We start from the raw sequence: 20,031 nt of genomic DNA on the forward strand, positions 1-20,031 counted from the left end.
ATTTTAAAGAATGTCGGTAGCCAAACATTTGATGGACCCCATTGACTTCCATAGTATTTTTTTTTTTTCCCATACTTGGAAGTCAATGGGGCCAGTCAACTGTTTAGTTATCCATATTCTTCAAAATATATTTTTTTGTGTTCAGCAGAAGAAATTAATTCATACAGGTTTGGAACAAATTTAGGGTGAGTAAATGATGACAGAATTTTTGGGAGAAGTATCCCTTTAAGCAATCTATTTGCAAGTGAACTCATAAATGTTGACAAAATCATACATTTATCTTTAAATTGATCTAGCAGATAAGTGCATTTAAATGCTACATTCTTTCTTTTTGATCCTGTTTGAAATATTTATTATGAAATAATGCATACTATTATACTAACGACTTGTAGGGTTTTCCTCTTTCCACATCTCCTATACATCTTTAAAATCAACATTTCTGAATTTCTAGATTAAAAAAAAAACCTCACAGCCTTACAGTACATTTTCTGCTCTTAGGCCAATTAAGTACTTTCTAGGACAGAGATTAAATAAATTGCAAGTGAACATAAGTGGGTACAGAAATGTGGGAAAGTAAGAGATAAAAGTCTTACTGTCAGCATCATCCTTTATCTTGATGAGTGTCTCATTCTGAGCCCCTATTGAGGCCCCAAACGGAGACTCACTTTTGGGACTTCCCAGCACCAATCTCAGCTCCTCATCTTCCTCATGTTCAGTGTCATCCACGAGGATGAGGACACAAGGCTTCTCCACCTCACCTACACAAGTAATCATTTCAAGAGAGAGTTGTTGTTAAGAATGCATAAAATATGTCAGCACATCAAACAGAAAAATAATTATTTAGGAAAAAACAATGGATTTTCTTTCAGAATAAGTCTTAAACACACTTAATAATACCTGGTAAAAAGACAATGGTGGAGACATCTGTGTTTGGCCTCTCATTGAAGTCCATCATGACTTGGGCTGTGCCTTGACGGCTGTAGCATCGCACGCTTGACTTGTAGCTCAGATCTCCGCTCCGGTACACAATAGCAGAAATCTGTCCATCATTCTCATTACCTGTGTACGTAGGATCCCGGAATTGCACCTTGGGCACTAAAAAACAAAAGTCTCATATTTATACCAAATCCTGTTTATCATAATTGTTTTGGCCTTGTTTTTGCATACATTATTTAGCCTTTTTAAGGTTTAGTATAAGACCGCTCACAATCTGAGATGGAGTCGTTGATGTAGATTGTAGCTTTTCCTGGTTCTCCCAATATGCCATTCATGGGCATACGGAGAACCAGCTCAAACTTCTCTGGCCCTTCTAGCACCGGCTGTCCCAGGTCATCCAGGATCATAACCTTGAACGTCTGCATGTTGACGCCCGGGGAAAAGTCCAGGTTCTTACTAATTCCAACATAGTCCACACCAGCTGTATTAAAGATTTGAAGAAAGTCAGTGGGTCAATGGAGAAACAAATTAAGAAAGTTCAGTGACAAAAGAACAATTTCCTCTCACAGGCAAATTAACAGTGGGAAAATAAATGCCTCTCTCAGTATCACAGGACTGCAGGAATGGCCAACCTTTTTGTCCCGAATAAAGCAAAATAAATAAAGAACTGATATTATGCAAAGATGCAAAGAGAATAGCTACAAATCTCACAAATACACTAACCAAAGTTCAAAACAAAGTCAAATTTGTCTCATTCTTAACACCAAAAAGGCCGTTGTTATGATGTTTACAAAAAAAACGGTGAAGCCAAATACTGTAAAACTTGATTGTAAGACGCCCACTGAACAACCACCAACAAGAAGCAGACCTACTGTGTTTTTGGGAGGAGAGGAATTGGAGTTGGTAACTCAGTTTAAGTACCTTGGGGTTATACTAGATTCGAACCTCACTTTCACAAAACACATAAAAAAGGTAACTATTGCTATAAAATTTAATTTACATAATTACAAACAAATCAGGTTCTTTCATTACAACAGAGGCTGCTAAATCCTATCTCCATTGAATTATTTTATTGATCAACTCTACAAAAAAGTAGTTAAGGTATTTGATAGGAAACCACAGTCGTTTCACCTTAGTTCAATTTTAGAGAAGTATCAACTCCTAAGTTTTGAAAATCTCAAAGTATTTAAAAGTAGCTGTCTTATATATAGATCAATGAATGGAATGGCCCCACCACCCCTGGGGGATTTTATCAAAAAGAGAAACAGTGAGACTAGTACTAGGTCAATTACTCGGGGGGGATTTTGAAGTACAATTTAGAAAATCTACTTTTGCACAAAACGTCCTTTCTATTAAAGGCTGCACAAATTGGAACAGTATGCCAACGGAAATTAGAGGTAGCCCCACTTTTGTTTTGTTTAAGAAACAGCTTAAAAGATGGCTGAATAACAATCAAAACTCTGAACATTAGGTAAGAACTATAGGCACTTTAAAATATGTAACCCTGGATTACAAAACCAGTCACAAGTCGCACGGGTAAATTTGTGGTAATAGCCAACAATACATTGTATGGGTCAAAATTATAGATTTTTCTTTTATGCCAAAATCATTAGGATATTAAGTAAAGATCATGTTCCAGGCATTTTAAAATACGCACTTTAAATAATTATGTCACGGTTCATGAATTCACTGTCTCTCTCTAGTCTAACGTGCTGTTGTGTGTGTGTCTGTGGGCGTGGTCACTGATCATCAGTGATCAGTAGCGCCAGCTGGATTCAATTGTTTGTCCCTTTATATGTTCAGTAACCGGTGTCTCATGTTGTCAGATCATTGTGGTTTCCCGTTGTGTTGCCTGTGCCTGTGCCTGTGCCTGTGCCTGTGCCTGTGCCTGTGCCTGTGCCTGTGCCTGTGCCTGTGCCTGTGCCTGTGCCTGTGCCTGTGCCTGTGCCTGTGCCTGTGCCTGTGCCTGTGCCTGTGCCTGTGCCTGTGCCTGTGCCTGTGCCTGTGCCTGTGCCTGTGCCTGTGCCTGTGCCTGTGCCTGTGCCTGTGCCTGTGCCTGTGCCTGTGCCTGTGCCTGTGCCCTTCGTGTTGGATTGGATTCCCCGTGTCTTCGTCGTGTTCGTCTCTGGATTCTCTGCACTGTGCACTGGTTCACCGAGCACCGTCAGGAGGGATCACTCACAGCACCAGAGCACCGTCACGAGGGATCATCACTGGACTTAACACAGCACCTGTTGTCCACCGAGGTCCCTGCGTCACTGTATCACCAGCGTTTGTGTCCGCCCGCCTGTCCCGCTGTGTTGGCGGCCGTCTGTTTTGTGTCCTGACCAATTGTGTGATTCTAATAAAGAGCGTTATTGCATTTACATCCTGTTGTGTCATCCGTTACAAATTATTATAACAAGTACTTTATATAAGTATAGGTACTTTTAATACTTTTTAGCTCTATATGTCTATTAGGTTTTTTTTTTTCTATGTCCGGGACTACGGATGGAAATTAGCATTGTGCTAAATCCGGTGTATTTACGCCAACTTATATTGTACGTTCATCAATATGCACTGTCCCATCCAAATAAAATACAAAATGAAATGAAATATTAGACCGATAAAAGAATACATTTGTGGTTAGCAGTATTGGGTGTAATTAATTACTAAATAATCTATTAACTGTAATTTAATTACTTTTAATTCCCTTGAAAAGAAGGTCCCCGGTTCGAGCCCCGGCTCAGCCAGGAGTCCTTTCTGTGTGGAATTTGCACGTTTTCCCAGTGTCAGCATGGGTTTCCTCCGGGTGCTCCGGTTTCCCCCACAGTCCAAAGACATGCAGATTAGGTGAATTGTACATGCCAAATTGTTGTAGGAGTGTGTGTGAGAATGTGTCTCAGTGCTCGGTTGTGTCAGAAAGGGCATCCGGTGGAAAACCTGTGCCAAATCAAATGTGTGTGTGTGTGTCAAGCGGACCCTGCAAATGAGCGGGAATAACGCTAGGAAGATGGATGGAGTATTTTTAGATCATGGTAGATAGAGGCACTGAAGACATTGTCAGTGTTGTAAAGCCTGTGGGGCTTGTAACAGCATATTATTGTCTCATGGTGTGGATTTCTCAAAATACAAGGTCGACAATGTATTATATTAACCGAACATGTTGACAGTAATTATATATAAAAGCGTCTGCACAAAGAACTGCCATACGTGTGTCTGTCTGATACATACCTTCGGCTGAAACAGGGTCAGTCTTTCGAGACCGCACTGTGACCGTTCCGGTTTTGGAAAGATCACTTCCTGTTCTCCAAACCCGGACTTCGACATAACCGTCACTCTCATCTACATGGTACTCCATTTCTCCGAAATAAAATACTGGTGCTGTTAGAAAATAAAGAGAGATGTTTAATGGAAGGAACAATCTAGACAATCTAGCAATCTAGCATGATCACTACACGAGTAATGTCATAAGATAAAATAAAATATTTAGAAGAACTGTTATTGTTCATTTTATGAAAGTCAGTGGGGTCCAAAACAACACTGGACCCCTGTGAATTTAATTATACGGACAAAGAAACCCAAATATATTTTGTGTTCCATAGAAGAAGGAAAGTCATACAGGTTTGTATTGAGGGTGAATAAATTATGACAAATTATCCCTTTAAGAATGAGGAACTGTCTGAGGCAGCCTTGACAAAAGGTACGGGGATGAGACAGACGGGCTAGCATGGACCTGTCTGCCTGCAATTAACACTTTACCCATCTTAGAATTCAGTGCCAAATCCTTGTTCATAGCTCACAAACACCTTATCTGCTGGTGAAAGGTCTATGTCACACTCAACTTCCAAATGTGTTTTCTTGGAAGACACAGTGTCATGTCCTGAATCTGATTGAGAGTAAGACATTGAGGGTGTTGAAGGAGTTTAAGCGCATCTAAGCCCAAGGAAAATAAACAAAATGTGTGACTAGACTCTTTTCCTCTCGTTTTATTCTTGTGTGGCATTGAGGACTCACACGACGCGATAAAAAAAAAACCCAGCAGGTTAATTTTTTACCCCTAAACCAGCACTGAACTGTTGACGCATTAGGATGGAGTGCATTGATGAGGTCATGTGGGGTGTTTGGATGTTTTTTTTTCCATTAAAAAGCTTAAAATAGAACCACTTTAGCATTTGAGCTTTTGTTAGGGCCCATCATAGAATGATTTTAACGGTCAAAGAGATATTCAAGCTCCAACTCTTACATTATGAGAAAATAGGGACAAAGTAAAAGTTTGAGTGACAGAAATAATTCTGTCAAATTTTCCATGCCACAGTATATGCCAAGTAAGACATCTGAATGCATGTCTTTTGATTGATTACCAAGTGATGCATTCTAACGTTTAGTTTAGAATTTAGAGTTAGTTTAGAAGAAAACACAAATTTGGAAGTTAATGTGACAGAATTACATTTTTGGTTTAAAAAAATCCTCAAAAATGAATAAATACTCAGAATGAATTTTGAAGGATCATGTGACAATGACGCCATCACAGAAATAATGTACATTTTAAAATATATTCAAATAGAAAACAGCTATATTGAATTGTAATAATATTTCACATTATTACTGTTTTTGTTCTGTATTTTTATCAAATAAATGCAGCCTTGGTAAGCATAAGATACTTTTTATAAACATAAGTGGTGCTTTTCTATTCCAAACTTGCCGTCGCAATACAGCTGATTACTATTGCTTAATTATGAGCACTAGTGAAAATTTTGTATTTCACATTTCCTTTTTAATGTGCTGAAACTACTAAATTAACGACTTGCATTAATGATCAAAGGCTAAACTTAAACTCACAAAAAAGTTGACATGCTTCACCTGCAATAATATGCTCATAACAATCGTGTGAAGTTGCGTAAAAGCTCACAGGGGGCTAATATGTCTTTAGGCACTGCCTAGAGTTTTGTGTCCAAGGGCGAAAATTGTTCAAATCCCATTATAAAATGCAGAGTTCAGAAAAACAGAGAGGCAGTTATCTCCAGCTTTATCTAGGTCTTGGAGACACATTAAATATAATTGCATGATGTGCCTTGGCACTGCCAGAGCCTGTCCCTGCAGAGACATAAAGTACTGTGGGCGATCGGAAGGTGATATAAAATGAGTGCTTTGGTTTTGCTAGTTGTGTGGGTGCGTTTTGGTGTGTGTCTCACTGCTCCCACAATCAGATAAGGTTCATTTGTAAAAGGTACAAACAGTGAGCTTCAAAGCACCACAGTCCATTAACTGAAAGGCAAGCCATTGGCTCCTACACGACCCAAACCCAAACTCAGGCGCATCAAAGGGTGGATCAGGTTACCCATGTGGCAGTCTGCCTGGGTGCTAGTAGGCTAAATTTGGACAACTGAGGGTTTTCTTTTCTTTAAAGGTTCTGCAGTTAGGTACACTCTAATGCATTATCTTTCCAAAACGTGAATTATCTGGCCTGTAGCTTATAGTGCACTCTGACATTCATTCTTAACTGGCATTTTACTTCACTGCACATTTGACCGCTTTGGTCAAAAGCTGCTCTTTAAAGTAACTCCAGCCAACAAACTTTTCACAAGGACAGAGCCAGAAGACATTAATGCACTGCTCCTTCTCACCTCATTTCAACTCTCTGTAATTAAACCTTCAGGTGGAAAAAGCCGAAACAAACCAGGGAAATGCAATCATTTCAAAGACTATGATTTCTGAAACATAACATATTTCTTCCTATTTCTAAAATATTGTTTAGTGTGACATGGCCGACGATAGCATCTTTATTTATTTATTACTAAATTACTAAATCAGTAATTTCACTTAAATGACAATTAATAGCTAATTTGAAATTACTGAACTTAAATATACGCACTTGATAAAAATGATCATTCTAGAAGAAAATTTCAGATGGATCATATAGGCTTTTGCATCTGAACTCTTCATATATATATGTATATAGCACAGTTTACATCTGATTTAAAGACTTGGCGTTAGCCTGGGGAGAGAGGCAGAAAGTACCCAGGGAGTCTGGTGTGCGGTTCACACATCTACGCACAGACACGTTTGTGCGCTTGAACTTTCCTTAGCATCCCCACCGAGCGACAGCATTTATAAAAAGCAAAGAGCTCTGGGTGCAAGAAAATGGCAGAACACATTAGCACAGCGCTAAGTATTTTTCAGAGAGAACACATTGTACACCTTTCCACATGAGCTCTCAAATGAGTCTGAATTGATTTAAGGTAATTTTCTTGAAAAAAGCACCAGGCAAAAAAAGAAAAGAAAAAAAAGGCTTTTTTTCTTTTCTTTTGTGACCTCACATGTTTCTTTTGTGACCTCACATTTACTTCAACCGCAAAAAAAAATGCAAAAGCCATTTATGTTAACATTGCTTCACAGTACAAAATGACCTGCATGTAATATGGAGACCAAATGAATGATTTCTGTCACAATTGCAAGTTCTATATGCTCAAAAGTCCAAAAACTGATGATTACGTAATGAATATGAGATTTAGATTCCTTTTAAATTTAAACATCTGATGAATGGTTATTTAACATTTTTAATTATTTCAAATTTGCCATGAATCATTAAATGCTGTTACTGTTGATAAAATCTTTCTTTAACTAACCAGGAATAAACAAACAGTTTCACAACAGGACTTCTGCCTCGTCTCCCCCAGGCTGACCCAGAATCGGAAGACTGAATCTTAATAATAGGCTCCAGACAGACAGCCACCTACACTCATTTTGCTCCCTCCGGATACTCCCTTCCATCTCTCTCTCCAAGTGGTTCATAATCATAGCTTTATTAGCCCAACAACACACATTCACTGCCTGACATCAAGCAGCATATTAGTGAGCCCGATCCTTAGGTACAAGTATCCTCTTGTTTTACAGTTACAACAACTCACGCGCAGTTCTTTCTCTTCGCTTACGAGAGTGATTTTTGTCGTATCAAGCGGCAGTTACTGCAGCGTGCGAGAACACGTCCCCAACACACTCATTATCAACAAACAGATTTTCTACATGTGATGTTGCCAGCTGATTTCTGTTACCAATACAATTACAGAAGGCTTCTGAGGACCAAATGTTTCTGTTTATTCTAAGTGCGTGCTTGTCTTTCATTCTAAATGCTCGAGCTTGTTACAACAGGATGGATTCTGATTAGCTGTCATTGTTTTTATCGTTCTTAAGCTGGATAAAATCGTTCTGAAAGTTATTTCAACGATATTGTTTCTCTGTGCCGTTATAATAGATGTGGTGTGAACTCTGTCTATCTATACATCCATCCATCCATCCATCCATCACATATTTTTTTAAATAAAAAAAAACTACCAAAGAAAAAAAAAAGTCCAGTGTAAGCAGACTATTTTTACCCGGTGTTGCTGCTGTCTGTGCGTGCTTTGAGTACTCTAAGTAGGTGGCACTCAATAAGCTGACACGGAGCTGTCTTTTCTAAAAAACAGTCGATCAGGTTTCAGGTGTATGCGTCATTTGCAAAGGCGAACGAGCACTGCTGTCAGACAGTAGCTCCAGGCGATGTTTTCGTTCTTTCTTTCTTTTTTTTTCTTCTCCTTCTTGCGGAAATTCTTGACATCAGCCAAGAATCTGGACTGGAAAACAAAATAACAATGAAGATACAAACAAAGCCAGTTTCTACAAGGCAGTGTTGTCCTCCACCTTGTGTATTTATCCTTGACAAATCACCCGTAAGAAACAGGATCAACCTGCGAACTGATATGCGTAAGAGACTTCCAAATGTCATTTACGTCACCTTGAAAATCAAGAGCAGATTTAAAATCTAGTTTAAAGTTTACAACATCGGATACAATAAATACAAGCAAAAGCAGTAGAAAACTAATTTCACAAATAAAATCAGAGACAATTTTCAAACTAAATAGCAAAAGAAAATCAAAATACTAACAGAAGTCAGATACAAAAATAATCATCAAGGACCATTAAGCAATGGAAAAATATTGAGTTTTAAGCAAAGATTTTAAAACCTGTAATGTAGGAGCAAATCTAATGTGAATTGCCAACCTCTTCCAGAGTTTAGGGCCCGCAACTGCAAAGGCACGTTCTCCTCTTTGTTTTAATCTGGCTCAGGAAACAATGAGCAATCTATGACTACCAGAGCGAAGAGCTCGAGAAGGGTTATGTAGAGATATAAGTTCAGATAGATATGAGGGTGCTAAGTTGTTTAGGGACATAAAAACAAAAAATAGGTTTTTAAACTCCACTCTAAACCGCACAGGAAGCCAATGCAATGATGCTAACACAACAGTAATGTGAGTGAATTTACAGAGGCCCAATAAAAGACTTGCTGCACGCAATTTGGACTAACTTGAGATGGACCAAGGAAGTAGCGTTCGTTCCACAATACAGTGAGTTACAGTAGCCTAAACGTGATGATATAAAAAAATGAATTACTCTGTCAAAGTCTTGAAAAGAGAGAAAAGGCTTAATTTTGGAAAGAAGACAGAGATGAAAGAAACAAGATCTAACCACTGAGTTCACTTGTTTGACAAGTTTCAACTCCCTGTCAAGCCAAACGCCTAAGTTTTTAACAAGAGTTTTGGCTTGAGATGCTTGAGATGTGACATGATGATCTATCTATCTATCTATCTATCTATCTATCTATCTATCTATCTATCTATCTATCTATCTATCTATCTATCTATCTATCTATCTATCTATCTATCTATCTATCTATCTATCTGCAAACACAGTCAATTATCACCTAAAAGTCAGCAAAGCAGCTGTAATGAAACGGTCACCATTGATCACAGTCACAGTCACTTGATCTCCCACGCTACCCCAAATGCTTCCTGTCAATGTTTCACTTTCCTTACATTTGGAATGGCTTGGTGACATTCTGGACAGAGTTACAGATTGAAAAATATTCTCTGAAGTCGACCCTCATAAAAATCCTGACAGAGACATCAACGTGGCACCACAGTTGTGCTGACGCCTCCAGAGCTGACCCTGGAGTCTCAAACACGGCGTTTCAACACGCAACGGTTTAAATTACATCACAACGACCAACTGTTGGGAATTTCAGGCATGTAACCTCTGTCCTCTAAAAATAAGGACACTTTAAACACCATAAAATGTTGCCATAAATAGTAATAAAATCAGTCTTATCCCCGATTCAATTGCCCAGAGATAGGGGAGCTTTGGCAAAGGCAGGCTGTCTATTGCCTGATTTCCATGCTGTTTTGTTTTCCATGAGATTTTTTAATGAAAGATTTGCTTGTATAAACCAAATTACTTCAAAAGGTGTTATACATCAAACACAAACTGAATAAATTTAATTTGCTGAAGTTTTATCTTCTGGCGTGTGTGTGTGTGTGTGAGAATGTAAATAGATTTCAGACCTCCCACAAACTTGATGGCTCCTTTTTTCCCAACAGAATCTGAGTTTCAAGTAGGTAGAAATTAAAAATCAGCTGTTTTTGTTGGATCTTTTACTTTCAGTGTACCCCATCTGTGTAGGATAAGCATCGGTCTCAGGAGATAGCGGGGCAGCTGTGAGGGGAGGGGAGGCCCGGAGGTGTTGCTGAACAAAGAGGCACCGTGGGGAGATATGATAGAGAACAGCACCTGTAACTACGCCTGGAGATGAGCGATAAGGTGCTTTCTGGGGAACAGACGTATGTGTGCACACGACTGAACACTGCTTTCTACTTCAGATTGGATAGTCTTGTTTTTGGTGCACATTAGGGCCAGATTTACTAACAGCTTGCGCCAGCGCCAACCTTCTTTTGGTGTTAGAAAACCACTGTCAGGATTTACTAACGACTGAAAAGCTGTGGACAGGGTTATATTTGTGGCTCACCTTATTGCATATGCATTTGTAGGAGTTTCCCTTTCAGATGCAACATTTGAGGAGAGTATTGAAATGAATCACGCAAGGTGATATACTAAGGTTTGCGCTAGTCGATTTACTGGTATTTGCGCCATTGTTTAAAGACCAAAAAAAGCATGTCTTAAACCAGACGCTAATTTGCGCTGCTCTTGGTAGATTGTGTTGGTCATTATGGAAATGATCCGGCTGTGTCTGTGTTCTTTAATTTGCGTTGTCATCAGTAGATCATGCACAGAACTTTCCACTCCAATAGGCTTTTTTTTTTAATTGCACTCTCACGCTTATTTGCCCTGTTTAGTAAATATGTCCCATAATGTAATTGTAAATCAAATTGAATTTAAAGGATCAAATATACATGACAGGATCTGTTATATATGTTTTGTTTATCAATAAAAACTTCTACTTTCTAAATGGATAGTTTATCTAAAAAGGGAAATTAATTATGCTCACCCAATGTCAGTTCTTCACACATAGCTTATAAAAGTCAAATAATTCAATGATAATTGCATTGTATGGAAAAAAAATATACACATGTTTCGAGCAACATGAAGATGAGTAAATAATAACAGAATTTTCATTTAATTATGAATTCAACTATATTTAATTATAAAAATTATTTATAATTAAATAAAAATTTCATCACAAAAATCTTTTTTTTTTCAAGCACAGCTTCACTTTGAAAGGTTCAGACAGGTTGCTCTTTGAAGCACCAAAAAGAAAGAAAGAAATCCAAAACACCATATTGGAATAATAACAATCTCTCCACAGACAAAATAATCGATTCTCCCCACTTTAAGGTGAGGCTGCACCCTTCTATGCTTTCATACTTCAGGAATTATGGCTGGAAAATCGTTTCAAGGTTTGCTGTGGTGTTCAATAAATCCTATGAATTTAGATTAAACATTCAGTGTGATCTTGCCTTCAGATTTCTGCGCTAGATCGCTACGGGACTGTGTTAAAACAAAGCCTCCGACAGCTTCCCAGACTGCTGCCTCGTATGGAAGCACCTGTCAAGACATTTTTTTCAAACGTCTGAGCCTGCAAGTGCCCCAAAGATTTAAAAGAACAGTTTGTTTTATAAGATGTCCTGCCTAAAAATTCAGAGCGCTCATAAATTATTTAAGAATTCTCCAGTCTCTGTGTGCATTGCTTAAGCAGTGTAAAACACTACTGATTACATGAAGTCCCACTCAAAAGGCCCTGCAACTGTTACAAACTCTTGCGATTATATTTTCCATGTACTGCAGAACTTAATCCCACAGGATAATTTATATATATATATATATATTTAATGCCTCTGATCATCAACCTCAAACTACTCTCTTTTGGTGAAACAATATTACGAAACTGAAATATAAACAGCAAGCATGCCAAACAAATCAAACACATCCAACACAGTGAAGATTCTCACCATCATCTGCATCGGGCAGGATGGTCACTCTGGTGGTGGGGAACTCCTGACCCAGACGGCCGCCCATGGGCATGCTTAGGGTGACATTAAAGCTTTCCTCTGCCTCGTAGAGGGAGTCATCGATGACAACGACACGGCAGTGCCTCTCTGTCTCGCCCTTATCGAAACGCAGCACACTGTGGTGTTCCTCGGGTCGGGAAATGTAGTCAGAGTAGGAAAGCACTGTGGTGGGAACCGTGCCCTTGGCTGTACCTGCACGGAATAGGATAAAGGGAAGATTAGAGGAAGTTTTGAGCATTCATATTTAATCTCACAGGTTTAGTCAGGGACAAACGCCACTTTAAAGTCTAAACATGTAGTTGAAGAATTCTGATAAGTTTAAAAGTTCACGAAGTTTGATTTGGTTAGTAAAGAATAGAAATACCTTTAAGTAAAGTTTCATTCAGTTCCAGTCATAATTCACCTTGTTGTGTGAAGCAGACCACCATGAGCTCATGACTGACATCTCCAGATCTTCGCACAGGAATCAGAAGTTCTCCGATATCTTCCTCAATCGAGTATGTAGCCAAGGGGATGAACACTGTGCATTCTAGGGCAAAAAGCAACTATCACATTTAGTATAAATGCACTTACAACTTTATAGACAAAGAAAGAAAAGAGTTACTGAAATCATTATTCTGTGAGGAGCTTCATCGGTTCAGATGGATTCGGTTGTGTTTCAGACCTAAAGTTCTGTCAAAGCTTGAAATTGATGTCTTCAAACAAACACCAAAGTTTCTAACCTTTTAAAAATGCATGTGTAACTTGTTTCTGTTTCTGTATTTTTAATGTGGGACTGATCTCTCACAACTGCTGTCAAAAGGTTCAGAATTTCATAATAATTTAACAAATCAAAGATAAGTAATCGTAGTGGGAGAGATACAAATAACAACTCTTATCAGAAGAGTTGGGAATGGATAAAAAAATAACAGGAATAGGAGTAGCACCGAAGAAAACACAGAAGATAGCATGAAAGTTAATACTATGGTGTGTTAAGCTTCATATATTCATGGGTTAAAAACCTTTGGCAACTTCACGGTCACCATTTCAATTACATGAAACCCCTTTATCCGTATAAGACTTGACTTTCAGTGAGTATTGGGACAATATATGGCTGAGCAGCTCTCTAAGGACAGGGTTTTCTTTCAGAAAACAACATTAAAAACTTGATTATATGCTTTGTAATCAAGAATAAAAGAAAAAAGGAAAAAAAGAAAACATAATACTAAGGTTATTTTTTAAGTGTAATAGCAGTAAAGAGCACAAGATATTTTAGGGACATCAGGTGTGAAATTTGCCATCTTAAGAACAGCAGTGTAAGTGTAAGATCTATGGAGAAAGCTCATTCAGTCAGATAAGAGAACAAAGGGACTTGCTCCTGCTAAATCAGCCGTAGATCCTGTCATCAGAGGCTTGGCTGCTCTGTTTTGAAGAGAAGGAACCAGGATGTTATTCAGATGTTTTGGAGATATTATGCTATGATTACAATGCGCAGAAGTGTGACCGCTGTGATGTCTGCCCCCACCGACACGCTTTCTCCATATTTTTTCTCTTACCCTTTGCCTGGTTGGATTGTTTTTCTTATACACAAATTATCGTATTGCCTTCAAGTAACACTCACTCAGCAAATTAAATATAAAATGTAACATTTCATTTGATTAATTGAATGTACTATTAAAGTTTCATAAACTGATCTTGTTTACTGTCTTAAAACACATTATGAGTATTTCAATGTTGATTCCACCCAAAAAAATAAATGGTCTTCGTAGCCTTTTCTTTTTTCTTTTTGGCTGACATTTTTTCCCTTTTTTTCATCAGTCCCTCTTAATTTTTCAACCCATCCCCTCAGACCACTTAAAAAAAAATCAAATTAATTTCTAATTGATAAAATCAGTCCTGGCCAACATTTTGATTTGAATTTTACTCAGCAATAATTAATCCTACAGCAGTAAAATAGGTTGCAAATGACATTTTGTGTTGACATTAATGTTGTCATTTGATTTGCCAGTTCAGATATTTGCCTGATATAAAAAATATATAGATATATATGCACTACTGTTCAATAATTTGGGGTAAGATTTACAAATAATTTATTTTATTCAGCAAGAATGTATGATTAAATTGTTCCAATAAAATATATTTCAAATAAATGCTGTTCTTTGGAACTTTCTGTTTATCAAAGAATATTATTATAATATTAGATATACAATATAATTTAGAATCCAGAAAAAATTACAACACTTTAAACCAAAACATAAACATAAAGCAGCACAAATGTTTACATCATGGATAATAATAAGAAATGTTTCTTGAGCATCAATTCGATCATGTGACACTGAGGGCAGACAATACCCAATTTTTTACAACATTAATGTTTTTTCACAGTATTTGTGAAAAAAATAATATATATATATATATATATATATATATATATATATATATATACAGCAAATATATATGTATATACTGATCTTTGCTTTTGCTTTTTTTTTTTTTTTTTTTGGAGCTCACCATCTCCGGGGTCAACGATTTCCACCGTTGCTGCTTCTGGGAACTCCAGTGCTCCCATGACAGGCTCTGACAGGACAATCTGGAAGGTCTCGGACTGCTCGTACAGGCTGTCCGACAAGATGCGCACCTTCCAAGTAGCAGTGGTCTGACCTGGGTTAAACTGAACTTGTTTCTGGGCCTTTCCTCGAAAATCTTTGTCCTTTTCAGCTGTACCATCTTTGGTGCCGATACCTTAAGAATGTAAGAGTAAATAAACTTTAAATCAAGCATATAAAGCATTTAGTATTTTATAACATTATTAGATCAAATGGTAGATTAAGCGCTAGATTTAAGGTAAACAAAGTTCGAAAATGTTAAATAGTGTGTTCAGGATTTATATTCAATTTGTTTTTATTTATTAATTATTTTATTTACTAATTTATTGATAAAATGTATTATTTGATTTGTGCAATTTTTTATTTTTTTTACATTTTTTGATAAGTATTTTTAAAGGGGTGGTTGATTATGATTTCACTTGTCTAACTTTAGTTAGTGTGTAATGTTGCTGTTTGAGAATAAACAACATCTGCAAAGTTACGACGCTCAAAGTTCAAAGCAAAGCGAGATATTTTATTTTCCAGAAATCGCTTTTTAAGGACTACAACAAACGGCTGGTAGGGACTACACAACATTCCTCCCGGGTTAGTGACATCACAAACCCCGTCCCCGGAACAAGATTTATTGATTATCAAGACAGAATATGTTAATCAATGACTAGAAGATAACTACACATATTAAGCTACATAAATTCATCAACTAACCATTCAGAAATGTTGTGTACATGTTGTCACTTCTTCTTGAGTCTCTCCATCTTTTTGACTCCAGTTTGAACATAAAAGGCTAAAAGTTTTTGAAATTTTCAGTTGCTTGTGTGTGAGGTAATCCAAGCTGCTAGGGACACAAGTTGTTGAAGCTCCACCCTCTGTGCCAGGAGCACCAGCTCATTTGCATTTAAAGGGACAGACACAAAAACGGAGCATTTTTGCTCACCCTCAAAAAGTGACAACTTTAACAAGCTATATAAAAATATCTGTGGGGTATTTTGAGCCAAAACTTCACATACACACTCTGGGGACATCAGAGATTTATTTTACATGTTGTGTAAAGGGCATTAAACCACCCCTTTAATACTTTTAAGTATTAGGAATACTCCTTTTAAGGAAAATAAGTATTTGAACACCCTGCTATTTTGCAAGTTCTCCCACTTGGAAATCATGGAGGGGTCTGAAATTGTCATCGTAGGTGCATGTCCACTGTGAGAGACATAATCTAAAAAAAATCCTATGTATGATTTTTTAACTATTTATTTGTATGATACAGCTGCAAATAAGTATTTGAACACCTGTCTATCAGCTAGAATTCTGACCCTCAAAGACCTGTTAGTCTGCCTTTAAAATGTCCACCTCCACTCCATTTATTATCCTAAATTAGATGAACCTGTTTGAGGTCGTTAGCTGCATAAAGACACCTGTCCACCCCATACAATCAGTAAGAATCCAACTACTAACATGGCCAAGACCAAAGAGCTGTCCAAAGACACTAGAGACAAAATTGTACACCTCCACAAGGCTGGAAAGGGCTACGGGGAAATTGCCAAGCAGCTTGGTGAAAAAAGGTCCACTGTTGGAGCAATCATTAGAAAATGGAAGAAGCTAAACATGACTGTCAATCTCCCTCGGACTGGGGCTCCATGCAAGATCTCACCTCGTGGGGTCTCAATGATCCTAAGAAAGGTGAGAAATCAGCCCAGAACTACACGGGAGGAGCTGGTCAATGACCTGAAAAGAGCTGGGACCACCGTTTCCAAGGTTACTGTTGGTAATACACTAAGACGTCATGGTTTGAAATCATGCATGGCACGGAAGGTTCCCCTGCTTAAACCAGCACATGTCAAGGCCCGTCAATGACCAATGTTAAGTTTGCCAATGACCATTTGGATGATCCAGAGGAGTCATGGGAGAAAGTCATGTGGTCAGATGAGACCAAAATAGAACTTTTTGGTCATAATTCCACTAAACATGTTTGGAGGAAGAAGAATGATGAGTACCATCCCAAGAACACCATCCCTACTGTGAAGCATGGGGGTGGTAGCATCATGCTTTGGGGGTGTTTTTCTGCACATGGGACAGGGCGACTGCACTGTATTAAGGAGAGGATGACCGGGGCCATGTATTGCGAGATTTTGGGGAACAACCTCCTTCCCTCAGTTAGAGCATTGAAGATGGGTCGAGGCTGGGTCTTCCAACATGACAATGACCCGAAGCACACAGCCAGGATAACCAAGGAGTGGCTCTGTAAGAAGCATATCAAGGTTCTGGCGTGGCCTAGCCAGTCTCCAGACCTAAACCCAATAGAGAATCTTTGGAGGGAGCTCAAACTCCGTGTTTCTCAGCGACAGCCCAGAAACCTGACTGATCTAGAGAAGATCTGTGTGGAGGAGTGGGCCAAAATCCCTCCTGCAGTGTGTGCAAACCTGGTGAAAAACTACAGGAAACGTTTGACCTCTGTAATTGCAAACAAAGGCTACTGTACCAAATATTAACATTGATTTTCTCAGGTGTTCAAATACTTATTTGCAGCTGTATCATACAAATAAATAGTTAAAAAATCATACATTGTGATTTCGGGATTTTTTTTTTTAGATTATGTCTTTCACAGTGGACATGCACCTACGATGACAATTTCAGACCCCTCCATGATTTCTAAGTGGGAGAACTTGCAAAATAGCAGGGTGTTCAAATACTTATTTTCCTCACTGTACAATCATTTTTTTTATTATTATTGTTATTTATTTATTTTGGTTTCTGTAATTTTGCTAAGATATTCTTTCTGGAACTATATAAACAAACAAATAAATGCAGTCTTTTCCAGTGCTTTGGAGTACTAAGAACATACAATTTTACGAATGTACTTTGACAAAAACGTTGTTAGTGTCATTTTGACTACTGCAAGGGATTGGAAAAATCTCCTGTTTATATCACATCTTCTGTGTTTCTATAAATCACAGCAGAGCTTTGTTAACAGCCCAATGTAGAGAAGTTGCAGCATGTGTGACGCAACCATTCGGTAATAAAAAGACTCAAAGGGAGAGGTGTGTAGTTCTTTGAAAAGAGAATAAGATTAAGACTCAGAAGGCTAGTCCATCAACATCCTTCAAAAGATCAGATACTCATAGTCCCACTGGTGGATTTCTGTCCACTTAGGTTGAAAAGGGTTTTACAATGCCAGGAGCTTCACGGCAGGTGTGCCAGGTGGGCATTGTTAGCTAGTGAGCAACAGTGCGGCAAGGAGAACACTAACTTTCCAACACAGAAATCTCAAAGGTCACCAACAAAATAAGATATTAATATAACCCACAAATAAATAAATAAATAAATAAATAAATAAATAAACACAGAAAGAAGAAGAATTTCCAGGGAAAACTGCCAGGGGAAAGGCCAGACTAGAAGGGTTATGATGGACGCATAATGATGAGCTTTGGCAAAGAAAGAGAAATTGAGCTGCATGCCGAAAGAAGAAAGACTACTTTGAAGCAAACTTAGAAAGAATCGCTTTGATATTAAGGTACATCACATAAAAAGGAGGGGTCCTGTCATGTCCTGCCTTCGCATGTGCCAGCAAAAAACGAAATTATTCATAGAACATCAGTCCTTGAAGAGAAACTGAGGGAGGGAGTGAAAAATCTAAATAATAATTGAATAAAAATCATCATTTCAAAGACTTCCTCGTCTCCTCGCTTCAGTACAGGAAGGTTTGTGATCCAGGCCCAGCGAGTGGCAGACGAACAGCAGGACAGCAGCCCGTCTCACCGAGAGGCCCTAGACCGGAACCGAGGTGAGTTGTGGAATGGTGGTCAAGCTCAGCATGTGGATGGAATATTCATCTGTGTGATGAGAACTTGTGGAGGTCTGTCAGTGTGATCCTGCAAGTCTCATGCAGAGGTCTAACCCTTGTTTTTTACAGTCTTTTCCATGCCAGTTTTGTTTTGGCCAGAGGTGAACACTCCACTGCTTTACAGCAGAATTGAATTATGTTTGCATCACTGATCATTTACCCGTTTATCATTGTAAAGCTGATTTGAAACAATCTGTATTGTGACCTTGACCCATGACCTTGGTGTTGCTAGCGCCATGCTCTACCAGTTGGGCTACAGGAACAGATTTACATTAAAATATGATAAACATTCATTCCAGAATCTAACATTTTCTATTGAGGAGTAAACAAAAAAATATTTTGTCCAAATAATTCAACCAATTAATATAACTATAGATAACTAGATCCTAAGCTATTCTAGACTTAGAATAAAATATTATGAAATATATCAAAGATAACATAAAATGTTATGTTACATAAAAAAACCTGGGGAAATATAATACTATGGGAAATTTTTGATTTCATGCTTCTATGGCATTTCGGTTCATTTCTTTCCCTGATTCCCACACAAGCTCAATCTTTCACAAATTCATAAAATTGTGTTGTTCTTCAAAAATTCTTAAATTTGAGAGACATTTATCTGACAAAAATATTATTGTTCAAAGGTTTGGGTAAATACGATTTTTTTAATGCTTTTGAAAGCAGTCACTTATGTTCACCAAGGCTGCATTTATTTTACCAAAAAAAAACAAACAAAAAAACAGTAAAAATTGTATATACTTTAAAATATTCCTGATTTAAAATAACTATTTCCCAATTGAATATATTTTATTCCTGTAATGGCAAAGCTGAATTTTCAGCATCATTACTCCACTCGTCAGTGTAACATGATCCTTCAGAAATCATTTTAATATGCTGATTTGGTGCTCAAAAAACATTACTTATTATTATCAATGTTGAATGTTTTTATCAATTTAATGTGTCCTTGGTGAATCTTCTTTCAAAAAAAGTAAAATCATACTGACCCCCAATTTTTGAACAGTAATGAATAGTAATGATTTGAAAATTAGCGCAGCATATAGTTTGAAATCTATAGGGTTTAAAGTTTGTTGATCGTGTGTCTCCAATGACAGCTGAAATCTCCTGTCTGCATTTCGCATTGCTGGCACAGAGTAAAACGTTTTTATGCAGTCTAAAAATGCACAAATCAGAAGATCTTACCGTTGATTTGACTACAGTTAGTCTGCAAGGTTAGTGAAATTAAGGTACATCTGTCAAACAGAAAAACTTATCGGCCGATGCAGATAATTAAAAAATGCCAAATATTGGCAGATATATCGGCCTTGGCGACCACTATACTGAATGTACAGTCAGC

At 37.8% G+C, this 20,031-nt stretch overlaps 1 protein-coding gene across 2 annotated transcripts in view; it reads right to left on the minus strand.

Annotated features, from left to right (window-relative positions):
* LOC311091174 (FRAS1-related extracellular matrix protein 2-like) overlaps nt 1–20,031 on the minus strand; it is an 82,796-nt gene that overhangs the window by 21,172 nt on the left and 41,593 nt on the right. For both annotated transcript variants that reach the window (XR_014608014.1, XM_084126978.1), the window contains exons 4-10: nt 14,745–14,975; nt 12,658–12,783; nt 12,195–12,446; nt 4,150–4,299; nt 1,208–1,417; nt 898–1,095; nt 594–758 (exon numbers count right to left, since the gene is read on the minus strand). Coding sequence is in view for 1 of the 2 variants with exons in the window: in XM_084126978.1 (XP_083983104.1) it covers nt 594–758; nt 898–1,095; nt 1,208–1,417; nt 4,150–4,299; nt 12,195–12,446; nt 12,658–12,783; nt 14,745–14,975 (1,332 nt within the window). In the remaining variant the exon portion in view is untranslated. The remainder of the gene's footprint in view (nt 1–593; nt 759–897; nt 1,096–1,207; nt 1,418–4,149; nt 4,300–12,194; nt 12,447–12,657; nt 12,784–14,744; nt 14,976–20,031) is intronic.

The sequence above is a fragment of the Abramis brama genome, assembly GCF_963993115.1.
Source record: "Abramis brama genome assembly, chromosome: 10".
NCBI classification, from domain to species: domain Eukaryota; kingdom Metazoa; phylum Chordata; class Actinopteri; order Cypriniformes; family Leuciscidae; genus Abramis; species Abramis brama.